At 42.9% G+C, this 16,108-nt stretch overlaps 1 protein-coding gene across 1 annotated transcript in view; it reads left to right on the top strand.

Moving 5' to 3' along the window:
- Nucleotides 1-16,108, top strand: part of CNTRL (centriolin) — a 1,008,983-nt gene that overhangs the window by 87,736 nt on the left and 905,139 nt on the right. The window contains exon 2 of the mRNA XM_078641873.1: nucleotides 15,005-15,229. Within this exon, the coding sequence (XP_078497999.1) occupies nucleotides 15,031-15,229 (199 nt within the window). The 5' untranslated portion in view covers nucleotides 15,005-15,030. The remainder of the gene's footprint in view (nucleotides 1-15,004; nucleotides 15,230-16,108) is intronic.

Raw genomic sequence — 16,108 nt, 5'->3', positions numbered from 1 at the left:
AATTCTGTCCCTATCGTAAAGAAACAATATTCAACTGTGTCAAAAGCTATCATGCCCACCCTGGAAGTATATAAATTCAGAGCTCAAACCGCTGCCCTGTATGGCTCAGAGCTATGGGCGGTGAAACCCTCTACCCATTAATTGTTGGGGAAAACAAAATCCTGAGAGTGTTTTGGCCCTTCCCCAACATACCCTAGTGATCCCTCTGATGTATGATATAGGCATAAAACGACTGGAACATCTAGCTATCTGGAGAACATTGTCATATTGGGTTAGAATCTGGACAACAGTGGAATAAGAAACCTATAGACTAACCCTCAGTGAGCTACTGGAACTGGATGCCCATGTCTCTTTTTCCTGGTTTGCCCGTATTCGAAAATGGCTCCTTGATTTAGGTTCCCAATAAATTATGGACAAACCCAAGGCTGTTGACGCCCGAATCAAAGTGTGAGATCAAGCACATTTTTGGGAATTTTATTTGGCACAAAGTCACTCTAAATAGTACATCAGGAAGGCTTACTACACAATTTTTAGTGTTCGTACCGACTCAATGCTTTGAGCCATTTTTGGATGAAATCGAACCTCAACTAGCAAAGACATATCTGAAATCTAGATACAAAATACTTCAGAAAATGCCTTTACATCCAAATGGGCCACACCACAATCTAAAGATGGGGATCCCAAGTGCAATCTATGTCAACTGGGAGTAAAGGAGGATATTGCACATGTTTTATTTTTTTGCCCAGTGTATGTAATGGCTAGGAGAAAATGGATAAAACTGCTATGCAGAACTTTAAATGTTAGGAAATACAATGAGGTGTTGCGAATAGTAAAAACTCACAACTCATTGTAATTGATGTCAGCAGATTTTATTGTCCACCAGCTACATAAGGAAAAAGAGAAGGTAAAAATGTTGAATTCTAGACTTAAGCCTGATTTTTGTATTTTTGTACTATTGTATCTTAATATATATTATGAGTGGTTTGACTGAATTAAATTCAAGTAGAGTTGTTTTTACTAAGAATGTATTATACTGATATCAATTAATTATTTTAGCATAATTTTTAACAATTGCGTATTCTCCGAAAGGGTCAGTTAAGTATGCACTTGCACTTTATATGTATTTCCTTACAAATATTATAAACGGATAAATAATTTTTAGAACTAAGATACATTGAAAACCTCAATCAGTATAATTATACTGCATCTTACACATTGTCGAGGATAGTTCTTAATGTACATATCTGTGGAAATAATGTGTTTTAAAATAGTTTAAGAAATGCTTTGATGTATCTTTGAATCGAATAAAGATTTTTGAATGAGAATGAATAATAACTTTGTGTTATCATCATTTTAGGCTTCTTCCTGCTACTTTGCAGGTGGGTGAGTGGGCGGACCTGCTCTGCTCTTGGAACAGGGCAGGGGAGGAGTGGGTTGCCCATTCCTAAGTGACTGTTTGGGCGGCTATATCGGGCTGCCCAAACCAGTCATGCGCTCTTTCCCATTCTCCATCCAGGCTGAATTACAGCCTGCATGGAGAACAAGGCCCCCATTCCCTGATTGAGCTTCAAAGCAGGACACTCCAACTTCCACACTACCATTCTCACAACCATTAACACATCCATACCAGTCCTTGCACACCTACTCACTCATCCATAGGTCTACACACACAACCACTTATACACTCTTACAGCTACACATACACCAACTCACTCAGTAATACAGACACTGATATATACACTCATACACCCTTTAAGCCACGCACACACTGTCAGTCACCCATAGAGCTACCCACACACATATCCCTCACCCATAGAGTCAATCACACAGCCACTTACTCACCTATACAGTTAAACACACACGCACACTCACTTATTCATACAGATACTCCTGCTGTGGAGGACTTACAGGAGGTACCAGGAGGGCTTCTTGGCCCCCAAGGTCCATCAGGAGTAAAGTGGACTTCATTCCCCAATCAGTAGTGCACCTCCAGCCACATTTGCAGAGTGGTGGAGAAAGGTGGCGTGGCCTCTGAACACCTCTTAGCAATCCCGCAGTGTGGCACTTACTCGAGGTAACAGGAGGGCCAGGCCTATTTTTTTAATTTAAAAACGGGGAGGGCCCCCTCCACAGGCACATTTCGGCCCCTGGGACCCAATCCCCCAGGGCCAGGCCTTCATTTAAATTTTTTTTTTTAAATGGGGAGGGGTACCAGTGTGCCCCCATCCCTGGGCTAACTTTTGCTTCGAAGACCCCATCCCCCAGGGCATGGCCACCTTTTTGTGCACCGCAGGGGAACCTCAAGGCCGCCGAGGTCCCTGCCGCCTCCCCTCCTCCTGCGGGTGCCGGCATTGCTTGTGGACAGAGGGAGCTGCAAACATACAGCTCCCTCTGTCCAAAAGCAATTCTGCACCGCTTTGTGGAAGTGAGAGCATGTTTATTGTTCTCGCTTCCATGAGCCGGAGCAGAGTTTGCTATGGCAAACTGCAATGTCCAGGGGTGAGCACCCCAGGACATTCCTGGAGCCGGCCTTGGGCCCCCATCCAACGAAAATGAAGTCCTGGGTAGGTGTTGGACCCTAGGGCTGTGAGGGGCGGCACTGTGGCCCCCGCATTCCAGTCAAGTAGCCCCAGGGAGGTAGCGGTCCCTGGGGCTGCGTGGGAGGTGCATGGCTCCCGCATTTATGTGAATTCGCCTGGGGAGCTGACTTTCCCTGGGACTGCGTGGGGGGGAGGCTTGGGCTTGTATATCTGAGAAATCTTTACATTTCTCAGCAACTACTGAATGGATTTACACCATTTAACAAAAAAGTCGCTTTCTGGACCAATCGCTTCCTTTTTGCCAAATTTGGTATAATTCCATTCAGCAGTTCGGGCTGTGGCTGTGTCTAAAGTTTCATATGGAAATTAACATGAAGAAATAGCATTTTGGGCCGCCCCCTTTTTCTCAGCCCCCACTTGATGAATAACCCCCAAATTCTCAAAACAGCAGCTGAAGAGAGCGTCAAATTAGTTTTCAAAACCAGGTATTGGCAAATGAAAAACTTCTCTTCCTATGGAAACTGTATCCCAACTATAAATACCTACTGATTTATATATATGTGTGTGTATATATATGTATATATATATATATATATATATATATATATCCAGAATAGCTGCTCGAAGAAGACGTTACCCACGCAGGCGGGCAACACGCAAGCAGACTCGAACCCAGATTTTGTGCAAAATAGTGCGTTTATTTGTCGTCCATAACGCGTTTCACCACCGGAGTGGCTTGATCACATGACAACGCTAGAACATGGGCGGACCATTAAAAAAGGTTACACTTCAAGCACGTGACAGCGTAGTGAGTCGTAGACATGGAAGAAATATTTACATCGTTTCAAAAACGACACCAGGTTATAAATACGAAAATAGTTTGCAAATGTGATGATACATCGGTATGTTAACGTTCTTGGATAATAATGAGAATATCTGTAATTAATTATGCTTGTTCAATTGGTAAAACAAAACTAATCCATGCTTTCAGTGTTGGCCGTATAATGATATATGTGGCACGAATCATGATTATTAAGAGTTAAGCAAAAACATGTTAGTTCAATAATAAAAATCATGCATTTGGTTGCAAACACATAAATATATAAACATCATAAATTCTAATGAAAACAGTTTTGCAGAATCATGTTTGTTCAGAAGAGCGAGTAAGTTCATTGAGTGAGAACAAACCCTTGATTACCAGAAGGGATGCATGAAATTAAGGTACAATATCATAAGTAACCTGGAAAAAAGTAACTGTATAAATACATAGCGATCCATGTCTGGGAGCAACAAAGGGTGGAGTGCTGGGGTGAGAATAAAAAATACAAATCGTTACTAATGTGGATAATTCAGGGAAGAAAAGAAAGGGGGCGGCTACTGGGATAAAGGTAACTAGCAGGTAAGTAGAAATAAATGGCTAGTATGCTAGAGTTGTTTCAATAACAGGATGCATGAGGGTGTATCTGCCACCAAATATTGAGTGTCCAGATGGGAAATAATTCATGATAGGGTGGACACAGTTGGCGAAAGGCAGAACCCAGGAAGAAGGGAAACGCATGGTGAGGCCCTGTGGGGGGAGAGACAATTGATCAGAGGCAGGTATGTAAGTCCTCGGTATTGTTGAGGCCACCAGGGTGTTTACTATTGAGGTTTAGAATATACCTGGTTTCTAATTTGCGCATTTTGTGTTCTCTATCACCACCTTGTTTGGTTTTGGGGATAGTGTCAATGACATAATAGCGAAGGTCCTGTAAGTTGTTATTATGGACTTCGCGAAAGTGTCTGGCCACTGGGTAGGTGGGATCCTGGTTAGTGATGGCCCTCATATGTTGGAGGACCCTCATACTGGCTGGCAGCTTAGTGCTGCCTACGTATCTCAGGGGACACGTACATTCGAGAACATAAATGGCAAATTCAGTTTTGCAATGGAGGTTTTTGGTGATTTTGATCTCCTTATTGCTGAAAGCAGTGCGATAGCTGGTGGTATTTATGCCATGTTTGCACGCTTTGCATGAGTGGCATTTGGTGAAGCCATTGGGTGCTCTAAACCATTCAGGCGAGGGTTTGGATTCAGGACAACTAGTCACTAAGCTGTTGTGTAGTGAAATAGCTCTTTTATATGTGATGCTGGGTTTGGCCGGCATGTATGAGCCTATGATGGGATCGCTGCGTATCATGGGCCAGTTAGTGTTAATGATCTTGGTTATGGCATTCTTTTGGGCACTGTAAGGTATGATTAGTCTGACTTCGTTAGTGCTGTCAGATCGCGCATCTGTTTTGGTTTTGTAAGGTTGGATCTGTTTGGGAGTAAGTAGGGTGTCTCTATTCAAATCCCTTGTCTTTGAGATGGCAGTATCTATGATTTTAGTGGGGTAACCTCTGGCGAGGAATCTTTTTTTACATGCTTGTTGGGCATTATCCAAGTCCAGCGGGTTACTACAAATCCTTTTGATCCTCAACATTTCCCCGTAGGGAATGCTGTGGATCAAGTGCTTGGGATGGAAACTGGAATAATGCAGGACAGCATTTCCTGCGGTTTCTTTCCTATACAGTCTGGATTCCAAGATGTTGTTAGCAATGTATAGTTCGGTATCTAAAAAACATATATGCGTTTTGTTGATACTGCTGGTGAAAGTAAGGTTTATAGTGTTGTTGTTGAGGGTGTTTACCCATTCATGGGCTTCACTCACAGTTCCGTTCCAGATCAGAAACAGGTCATCTATATAGCGATAATATAGTTTAACATGTTTGGTGTATTCTTCAATATGTGTGCCCTTTAGGATCAGCTTCTCCCACCAGCCCATGAAAATGCAAGCGTAGCTGGGGGAGAAGCTGGCCCCCATTGCTACGCCCCTGGTTTGTTGGTAAAAAACCTGGTTAAAAGTAAACATATTGTGATTTAAACAGAATTTGACCATGTCCAACAACATGCGATTGTGATCACCTTGAGAGGCTCTGTTTAGATTAAGGAAAAATTCCAGGGCTCTCATACCGTCCTGGTGGTTAATACATGTGTACAGGGACGAAACATCCATAGTCATTAGGTGGTAGTTAGGATCCCATGCAAAGTCTTTAATTTTGCCTAGAAAGTCATTTGTGTCCCTTAAGTATGATTCCAATCCGGTAACACAGTCCTGCAAATAAAAATCTATGTAGTTGGAGGTGTGCTCAAGTAGGCTATTTCTGGTGGAGATGATAGGCCTGCCCGGTGGATTCTTAGCGTCTTTGTGGATTTTGGGCACAAAATAGATATTGGGTATGGTGGGATGGTCATTTCTCATGTATAGGTGTTCTTCTTTAGTAATTAAGCCGGCACTTTTCCAAGCTATCAGTTTCATAGGATAGGAGTTTGCTGTGTCTCTAATTGCTGCAGCACTACTGATATGGTAGCAAGTGCGGTCGTTTAATTGTGACATGGCTTCGGCCATATATTGGTCTTTTCCCCATAAGACAACATTTCCTCCTTTGTCGGAGTTCCTGATGATGACTTGGTTGTTGTTCTCAGTTTGGATACTAGTGTCTGGTACTGTCTGTTGGATTTGGACATTTTTGTTTTGGAGGCGCATGTTTTATAATTGAGTTTTTTAATTTCCTCGATGACATGTTCATTATAGATATCTATCCCATCCCGAAGCATGATCGGGTTGAATGTAGATTTTCTTTTGAACGGTGTTTTGATTTCTTTAGTAGTGGGCTGGTTGGGAGCAGAATTGTCAAGGTAGGTAGATGGTGCTTGGGAATTGTTGATGCAACCTTCTGTGTGTAGGTCCCTGAGTACTGTTAAAAGAGGCAGTTGAGACCCTGAGGGTGAGGGCGTGGGTTCTTCATTCATGTTGGAACTGTTGACATGGGTATAGTTCCCTAGATTTTTCGTTTTGTTTAATTCATGATATTTGAGTAGTTTTAGTTTTCGAATAAATTGGTAAAGGTCCATGCGTGTTGTTGCGTAGTCAAAATTGGATTTGTTACAGAAAGATAAGCCTAGAGATAAGATTTGAATCTCTGCTTCCTTTAAGGTCGTTTCTGTGAGGTTGATTACCGTTCTTTCTTTTTCTTCTCCTTTTTGCTTAATGTTTTGGTAATATTGAGAAGTGATTTATTGCTTTGATTTGCTGGAATTATCGTCTGTTCCACCATCCCCGTCCTCGTCCTCTCTTCTTCCCGCTTGATTCTGTTTGCGCGTTTACGGGCTTTGCGCCTTTGGCCGCGCTTGTAATTGCGCCTCTGTCGGTTGAATTCTACCGATTCCTGGGTCTTAGGCTGGCCAATCGTTCCTTGGCTAAAAAAACCATTTCATCGCCTGGTGTAGGTATGGCGCTGGGGTCCCGTGGTGGAGGTCTGTTACTGTTCCCTTCGGTTTCACTTTCCGCCGCAGAGCTGATATCTGAGTAAGTGGATTCATCTTGAATTGCTACGTTTGATAAATTGGCTTTGGGATTATTTCTGTTGGAGCCTGCTTTTACGCTATCAAACTTTCGGGCAAAGGTAAAAATGCGTCTGCTTTCATAGTCTGTGAGGTCGCGCTGGAATTTGAAAGCTTTGCGTGTCTTTATTTTCTCTTCCTCTTTGCGCAGGCACATATTTCTCCTTGTGTTCACCTTCCGTTGAAGAACCTGCAGATGTGGGCTTGTCTCCTACACCGATACATGCAACTTGTCTACCACACCGGAATGTATGTCTGTATTTGCTTGTCGTATAGCATGAACCTAGCCATAAGACAATAGAGTGCTGGATATGGTCAACGGCAGGCATACAGTCAATGAATGATAGGAGAGGTAGCTGGATTCTGAGACGTGAAGTGTAATGTTACTGCATTGACATTTGGTGAATGTTTGGGCTCCAAACAGTTATGGTTCCAGTCTTTGAGCTAAATTTGTACTAGTTCATGCTTACTGTTCTTGGCAAATGGCAGGAATTCTTTCTTGGTGGGGTCGAGGTTCAGATAAGCTGTGAACATCCATATGCGGGCTTTTCTCGCCTCACCGTCACATGTGGGCTTGTCTCCTTTATCACTGTTACTTTTGGCCTTGTTTTCTCCCCAACCCCTAGCCCCCTAGTCACCACCACATCTGGGCTTGTGTCCACTCCCTCGCCCTCCATAGCTGCTATACCTGGACTTGTTTTTGCTTTGTTACCGCAACCTCTGGGTTTTGGTCTTTCTGTCCCCTTCACAACTGTTACAGCTGAGTTTGTCTCTCATCCGAACCACCCCCCCCCACCCCCCCCACCCCCCACCCCCCGTGGCAGCACCACACCTTGACGTTTGTCTTCCCCCACATTGCCGACACTTCAGGTTTGAGGATACCACTCTTTTGTCGCAGGTCTGGGGTTGTGTCTCAGACCCCCACCCTCTCTGTAAGCCCTTGGGCTTGCATCCTACCCTTACTCTCTTGTACTCCTTGGCCTTGTGTCCTGGCTTCACCTGTCCTGCATGCAGGGCCGGTGCCCCCTGTGTTCTATCAGCTTGTTATGCACCCCCTAGGCTTATTTCCTCTTGCTCCCCCAGCTTGTTATCCGCCATTTGGCTTTTCCCTCATTCTCTGCCAGTTTTCTATGTGCCACCCGGCTTGTTTCGTCAAAGGCCCACCTACTTTCTATGCACTACCTAACTTGTTTCACATGTGGCTACTGAGCTTGTTGCCCCCGCCCCCTCACCCTCCACACACACACCTTGCACTTTTGGGCTTTGTTCAGAGGGCAAGGCTTTATTTTCATGCTAATTCTCCCACACACAGCTCAGTTTAACCCCCTACCTCCCACCCCAGCAAGACGTTTTACCTCCTCCTTGCACCAGTCAAATAGGCTTTCCCACATCCTCCTGGCTTGTCCCTTTCCCTTGGCAAGGATGGGGTTGCTCTTCTTCCCCTGGCAATGCTGGATGTGTCTCTTTTGAAGCATTTTTGAATGCAGGTATGGAGGGTTTTGCTTTGAGATCACATGGGAGGGAAGTTTGGTGAAGTTTGGTGAAGTGGGGGCAGGCAGTTGGAATGCAGAAGGTGGAATTCTGTACTGGGGCGGAAGGGTTGGGAAGAGTAAGGAAATCAAGGTAAACAAAATGAGGAGGAGGGGATGGTGAGTTTTGAGAGCGCACCATTGTCAAGTGAAGGAGTAGCCCATTAATCAATTTGAAGAGGAGGAGCTTGCTCTAAGAAGAAAGCCAGCCATTATCGATGTATGAAGGTATGGTGAGAAACGTGAAGACTTTTTCAAAGGGGAGAAAGTATACCCTAGGACAGTGTTTCTTAGGCTGTAACCTAGGGACCCCTATGGGTCCTCAAAGCCTACTGAGGGGGTCTGCATACTGCTTATAAAGCTAAATAATATTAACAGATTAATAAAGTGTATTTAAATAAAGAAGCAAAATGTTAAATGGATGTTTTAAAAATGTTCTGTAAATGTCCAGGAATTTGAAATTGGAGACTAAAAATTAAATTGGTATGCTCTGATTGATTCATGGGAGTAGTGTAAGTGCATGAATCAGAATAAAGTATGGGCAGCTGAATTTAAAAAAGCTCCAACCTTCCCATTAAAAAAAAAAATATATATATATATATATATTCTGCATGTTCTAAAAAATTGACTCCTCCATCTGCTTGTAAATTTTGGGTGACAATCGACAATATCTGCCTGTGCTAACTGTTTAATTTCATTGATAGTGAATCAATTGCATTATTATGAACGCCCATCCAGGGAGACAGTATCTGCTTGTAAATATTTAACGGATTGGCCCGGCAGCACTCTGTTCCCAAATGTATATAATTTATATAATTTTATTTGATTATGATTGTGTTTATTTTGCCATTTCAAGATGGCGCTTATGATTTTGGACTCCGGTCCTTCTTTTATGTTTATTATATTGCCGTTATTTACACCTGCCTCGCTGTCGCCAGTTGAAACTGACGAAGACAAGTGTCGAAACGCGTCTTTACTTTTTTGTGCAATAAACCGAATTGGTTTAACTTACTGAGAGTGCTGGTGTGTCGACTTCGGTCTGGCAGAGGAGCTGTGAATACGTTAAGCGGCACGCCGCCGCTTGGACCGGCACCCACTCGGACGGAGTGCGGATTCTTATTGGCGAAATCGGAGCAGTGAAAACGAGGGAAATAGAAACCGCACCGCCACGGAGGGTCGGCGAAACCAATCTCTGTCCTGAGGAATACGGGCTCGAACGAGGAGCGCGGAACACGGTGAATGGCAGACGAAGGTAGGAGATATCCGACACCTCTTTCGTATATGCGGGCACGAGTGAAGTAAGAAGCACATTGGATCTAAAATTAGATCTTTTACATTAACAAGTGTTTAGTGACACAGCGCGCCGGGAGGTGGCGAGTGGCATTTTTAAAGGGCGCCCTGGAACTCTACAGGACGCAACTCAGGCACCAGACGCAGCACAGACTAATCTGAAAAGCAAGTACCAACAGCTTGAAAGACTCTATGAGCGCATAACAAGGAAGTGGTGGGAGGCCACTTCCTTACAGCATTATGTGGAGGTGAACAGGGTCCCTCGCGGTCTCCGTATACTTACGGTACCAGCATACGAAAATCCGGATCCGGATTTACTTATTCAATGGGCAGAATATACGGCGCATTCATCTGAAGGAATGCTGAGACTGTTAATAAAATTTGCATGGAAAGATCGTGAAAGGGCATTGAAAGACATTGAATCGTTGGAGTTGGCGATTCTCGAGCTGGTGGATCAAGGGCAACTTGACAACGAAAAGGAATCTATGAAAAAGAGACTTACAGTATATGAGAAGAGAATACATCAAAGGAAACAACAGAAATTCGAACGCGACGCCCGAGACTACGAGCAAGGAAGGATACTGACCTTTGCGCGTAAATACGACGCACCACGCCGTGACTTAAGGGCAAAGAGTCAGAAACAGCCAACTCCTGCGGAGACCTCAGAATCAGAAGCAACAAGTGCTGAACAATCCGAAGACGAGAACGTAGGTGGCCCACGACAAGCAGGAACAAGATGCCAGCCTTCTTTTCGCGAGGAATTCGATTTAATACGCCAAAGCTGGCTGAGGGATGGGAAGAAGCGCCCACCAGAACAGTCATCAAACACAAGCGGAGGCGCGTCACGAGGAGAGGAGGGAGGAAACATAGGGAGCTGAGGAATCGACAAGCCAGGAACAAGAGGAATTGATGGAGGATTTGAATGTAATTAATCTCTCCCAAAGAATCTTAACTAAAAATGAGGAGAACGTTGCCAAATTAGGACTGACATTTTGTCCTACAATCTGTTATGAATATACGCAGACACGTATCGACCTATTCCTATTTATCCGCAAGCTCAAACTGTGGAAGTTCTTCAAAGAAAAAGCCCTTACAGAAGATGTACAAAGACCAACATCAGAGGGACAAATTGACCCACGAGATCCCTTTGATATTAATATTAGGGATTTGGAGAACATGGCAATACTTGAAGAGCTACTGGAAGAAAGCGATCCCCAGCCTATGCCCCCCATGGATACAGCTAGTAGGGGTGTGGCCATTGGTATTGCACAGATCGTGGAAAAGAGCAACTTTAAACCTCCCTCACATTTCCTCCCACAGACACCCGTAGACGCCATAGATATCTTCTCGGAAACTGTAAATCAAGAATTGCAAAAATTATCCAGAAATGAAGAAAGTAATAAACACACTATGAAATGGAATATAACATCAAACCAAAGGGATGCAATTCTTAGCCTTGAGAGAGACGACTCAATCGTGATTAAGCCTTCAGATAAAGGCGGTAATATCGTGATTCAGAGTCGCCAAAATTATTGTAAAGAGGCCCTACACCAGCTACAAGACCGTGACAACTATTTACCTACTACAGAACAAGAATATCTAACTAGTATTCGCGAATACCACACCTTGATCGATCAGTGGTATGGCAAGGGGATCCTGGTCAGAGAGGAATACCTATATTTGCAGAATAAACAACCGAGGCTACCCAGCTTCTACCATCTGCCTAAGATACACAAAGACCCCACTAGACCACCTGGGAGACCCATCGTATCGTCCATTGGCGGACTAACAGAGAAGATGTCCAAGTTCATTAATTCATTTCTGGCCCCATGGGTAACCCAATTATGTTCTTATACTAAGGACACTAAAGATTTCCTGCGGCAGATACAGGACCTGGAGTGGGAGAACGATCTGATCATGATAACCATGGACATCTCTAGCCTTTATACGAGCATTAGGCACAACGATGGGACAAAAGCAGTGAAAACATTCTTAGAACTACGTTCTGCAAAATATTTGGAGCATAGCAAGATGATTTTGGACTTCATATCATTTTGCTTAAACAACAACATTTTTATTTTCCAGGACCAAAGGTATAGACAAATAAGGGGGACGGCAATGGGCACCTGCTTCGCCCCCAGCTACGCGAATGTATTTGTGGGCTGGTGGGAGAAGCAGGTGGCCTGGGCCGACGACAAGGCAGAATGGGTGGACAGGGTAATCTGCTGGAAGAGATATATTGACGATCTCTTCCTTATTTGGAAGGGATCTGAATCATCAGCAGAAGAGTACATAGCGGCCCTCAACATTAATGACTTGAACTTAAAATTCACGTACAGCATGAGCAAACATGAGGTTAACTTCCTTGACCTGAGGGTCTTTGTAGAGTCAGGTATGATACAGACCGCTCTCTATAGGAAAGAGACAGCGGGGAACTCCGTCCTTCATGGACGTAGTAGCCATCCTGGAACCCTCATAAAAAGCATCCCCTATGGAGAGCTGTTGAGGATAAAACGCAACAGCTCCCTAGACAGAGACTTCGAGGTAGCAGCAGAGAGAAGCATAAAATGCTTTAGATCACGCGGCTACTCCCAAATGGTACTTGAACATGCTAAAAGAAAAGTAACAAACATTGACAGGAGAAGCAGAGCAGGGAGAAGAAAAGCGGAAATGGCATAATAAGACTAATCACTAACTATTCGGTGGCAGCGAATAGAATTAGAGCCATTATGCTCAGAAATTGGGGTATTCTCAAATCAGATGCGGTGATAGGTAGGGATCTATCGGACCACCCAATGATAACTTTTAGGAAAACTAAGTCTCTAAAAGACAAGTTAGTACAAAGCCATCTGTCGAGAGTAAGACCTAAAGGAGAACTACAGGCCATGCATGGGTCATACCCATGTGGGAAATGCAAGGCCTGCAGTACAAGCCAGAGAGTACTATCGTACCAAGTACCCCATAAAGAAACGAGTATTAAAATCCCGAAATTCATAACCTGCTCCACACCATTTGTTGTTTACTGTTTGAGGTGCCCTTGTGGACACCGTTACGTGGGGAGCACCACTAAAGCAGTCAAACTAAGGGTATTGGAACACCAATGGGCCATCGCTAACAAAGATGAGAACTATCCGATGGCTCGCCATTTCGCAACACTTCATAATAGCGACAGAACTCTCCTTAGTTTCTTCAGTTTAGACTGTATTACACAAGATCTGAGAGGGGGCGACTATAAACGTGAATTGAGACGTTTGGAGTCGAGATACATCATCGAACTCCAAACAAAGTCGCCGGGAGGCCTAAATTCAGGAGCAGAATTAATATCACACCTGTAAATACCGATGATTGATAGAAACTGTAAGCTGACTATATGCCGGAGTATAATGTCTTGAACAAACTAATACAAGCAGTATGTTGGGAGATGATATGAATTAATACATGTAGTACATCATTATTAGGAAGCATGATTTATTATATAATGAATCTGGAATATCGATCAAGTGATTATAATTATTTTTTAACATCATGCCCATCCAGGGCCGTATAATTTCTGCATGTTCTGAAAAAATTGACTCCTCAATCTGCTTGTAAATTTTGGGTGACAATCGACAATATCTGCCTGTGCTAACTGTTTAATTTCATTGATTGTGAATCAATTGCATTATTATGAACGCCCATCCAGGGAGACAGTATCTGCTTGTAAATATTTAACGGATTGGCCCGGCAGCACTCTGTTCCCAAATGTATATAATTTTATTTGATTATGATTGTGTTTATTTTGCCATTTCAAGATGGCGCTTATGATTTTGGACTCCGGTCCTTCTTTTATGTTTATTATATTGCCGTTATTTACACGTGCCTCGCTGTCGCCAGTTGAAACTGACGAAGACAAGTGTCGAAACGCGTCTTTACTTTTTTGTGCAATAAACCAAATTGGTTTAACTTACTGAGAGTGCTGGTGTGTCGACTTCGGTCTGGCAGAGGAGCTGTGAATATATATATATATATATATATATCTTTTCGTTGTTTTTTTAATGAGATCAAATATTTAATCAAAGTGTGTTGGATGGATGCTTGCTTTCATATTTAGTGTGTATTATTTTGCTTTTCAAATAATCAAAATTGCCTAGACCAAGAATAATCATTCCGCGGCGGGCTCCTGGATTCCAATAATGATTCATTGGAGGTACCTGTATTCCAGTAATGATTAAGAGGGCTTCCTCAGAAGTCAAAAGCATAAGAACCACTGTCTTGGGAGACCAGAGGCAGACTATTACAGTTGTGTAGTTTGCTAGTTACACCTCTGTTTGTGAGTTACTTAGTAGTTTATATAGGGAGGCAGGACAGACTGTTCTTTTATTGAGTAATTTCTATCTCACTGTGCGCAAGATAAAGGTGTACACTCTAGCGCTCCAAGATTTCTGGCAGAATGGGCATGTGCGATTAATTATGTGGGAGGAAAAGATATAGGTGGAGCCAATGCAAAAGAGTTAGAGGATGCCAGGGAATGGGTGCTTTCACGTCCAATACATTTAGCATGAGGCATCATTGAATCTCTCGGAGTGGAGATGTTGGCGTTGTCCACAGAGGGAAGGTAGTAGAAACTATAGGTGAGTCCAAGGTGTGATGTGGAAGGGGCTCATTCTTATTTCATCAAGATATAAATTAATATTCTATTGAGATTTACGTAAAATGTTTCTCTACAAGGAAACCTACATGAAAAGATTTTGCTTGAGGGGAAATGTTTGAGCAAATGCCCACCACGTTAGTTATACTTGCATCTGCAGATTTTCTGCCTTCCTAGCAACCCACTACAGTACATTTAGTGATTGACATGCATGAAAAATTAGGATTTTGTATATTACTCTTCATACTCCTAAAGACTTGTCTTAACCTACTCTGCATACTCCTGAAGACTTGTCTTAAACTATGTATAGCTGGAAATCAATGTTAATTGTAGGCATATGTTATGAAATTGTAGATTTCCAATGTTTTCTGGAAAGTATGTGACTCAGGCTGTAAGTGTTAGTCATCTTAAAGTTGAGTTCTGACATAAGTACATTATTTTGAAACGTCAGCAGAAGTATGGAAATGATGAAAATATAAGGGCTCTGAAAACAACTCACTCCCTTACCTATTGTTCCTTAGTATCTTCAACAGTTTCAAGAAAATAGTTGCTTGTTAAATTGTTAAAAAATTAAATGTACTATTTATTTTTGTAGCTTGTACCTATGTTTGACTCTATTCCATGCAAATGAAGAAAAGTCAGCAGAACACTATGCCAGCAGGTAGGAGTCCATTGCCAAGTGTGGGATCCCGGACACCCTCTCCTGTTGGTAGAGCCAGAGCTCCAACGCCGTACAAAACCAGAGCCCAGAAGAAAAGACAATATGACACCGCTGACGAAAGTGACACAGGCCCTCCTCCTGAATTCCAGACTGATGAAGGTGAGGTTGGATACTATTGGGTAGTAGGGTTCATGTAGAATGGTTTCTGGACTGGTGCCGAATGGGAGAGGATGTTGGTTAATTGTGAGAATGTGAGAGTTTAGACAAGCATGATTAGGAAGTTATGTCACTGTAGATGGAGGTTTAGCCTTTTGCGTTAGCTAAATATCTCCGGTCATACTTTCTGTAATCAGTGTTTGCTTGATCTTAGATCAATTGCTGCGTTAATATGCAGAATTCAGTGACTGTCTAGACTTAAACTTAGTGTGCATGTGAAGTTGTTTGCGAAAGAATATTATATTGTGAGAGATGGAAATGTTTCAATATTTATTGATAGCTGCTTTCGGTGCTTGATAGTTATAACTGTGTATATTTTGTGTTTTGTAGGACTAAGAACTTTATTTCCTTTTCTAAACAAAGGGACTAGGAGGTGTCTTAAAGCTTGTATAAGGGTACTGAGTATGTTTGGGTCGGGGAGCTAGTCACCTGGATCGAGTGCATCCTCTGTGGCACAGAAGATATGGAAATTCAAGGGACCAATTGAGGGACTGTTTCTGCATCCCATTTGCCTGTTGCTGAGATACAGTATAGTGGATACAGGTTTGGGTCCTGAGTGATGGCAGTAGTGAGGATAGTATCAGGCAGACTATATTTTATTGGTTGAAGGTAGTTCCAAGCCCATAAATGTTCTTTGACTTTCGATAAGAACAGATACCCTTTTAGTAAACTATTTAACATGATATATAGCCTTTTTATGTCACACTTGTCATCCTGGCATTTTCATTAAAGTTTGATTTCACACATTCTCTTCCATCCCCTTTATTAGTCATGCCCTTCCACCACAAACATTTGAGAAACACAAGCTCAGCTTCTTACCCT

This window comes from Lissotriton helveticus, chromosome 5_1 (assembly GCF_964261635.1).
Source record: "Lissotriton helveticus chromosome 5_1, aLisHel1.1, whole genome shotgun sequence".
Taxonomy (NCBI): domain Eukaryota; kingdom Metazoa; phylum Chordata; class Amphibia; order Caudata; family Salamandridae; genus Lissotriton; species Lissotriton helveticus.
This window is presented reverse-complemented; position numbering and strand designations above follow the sequence as displayed.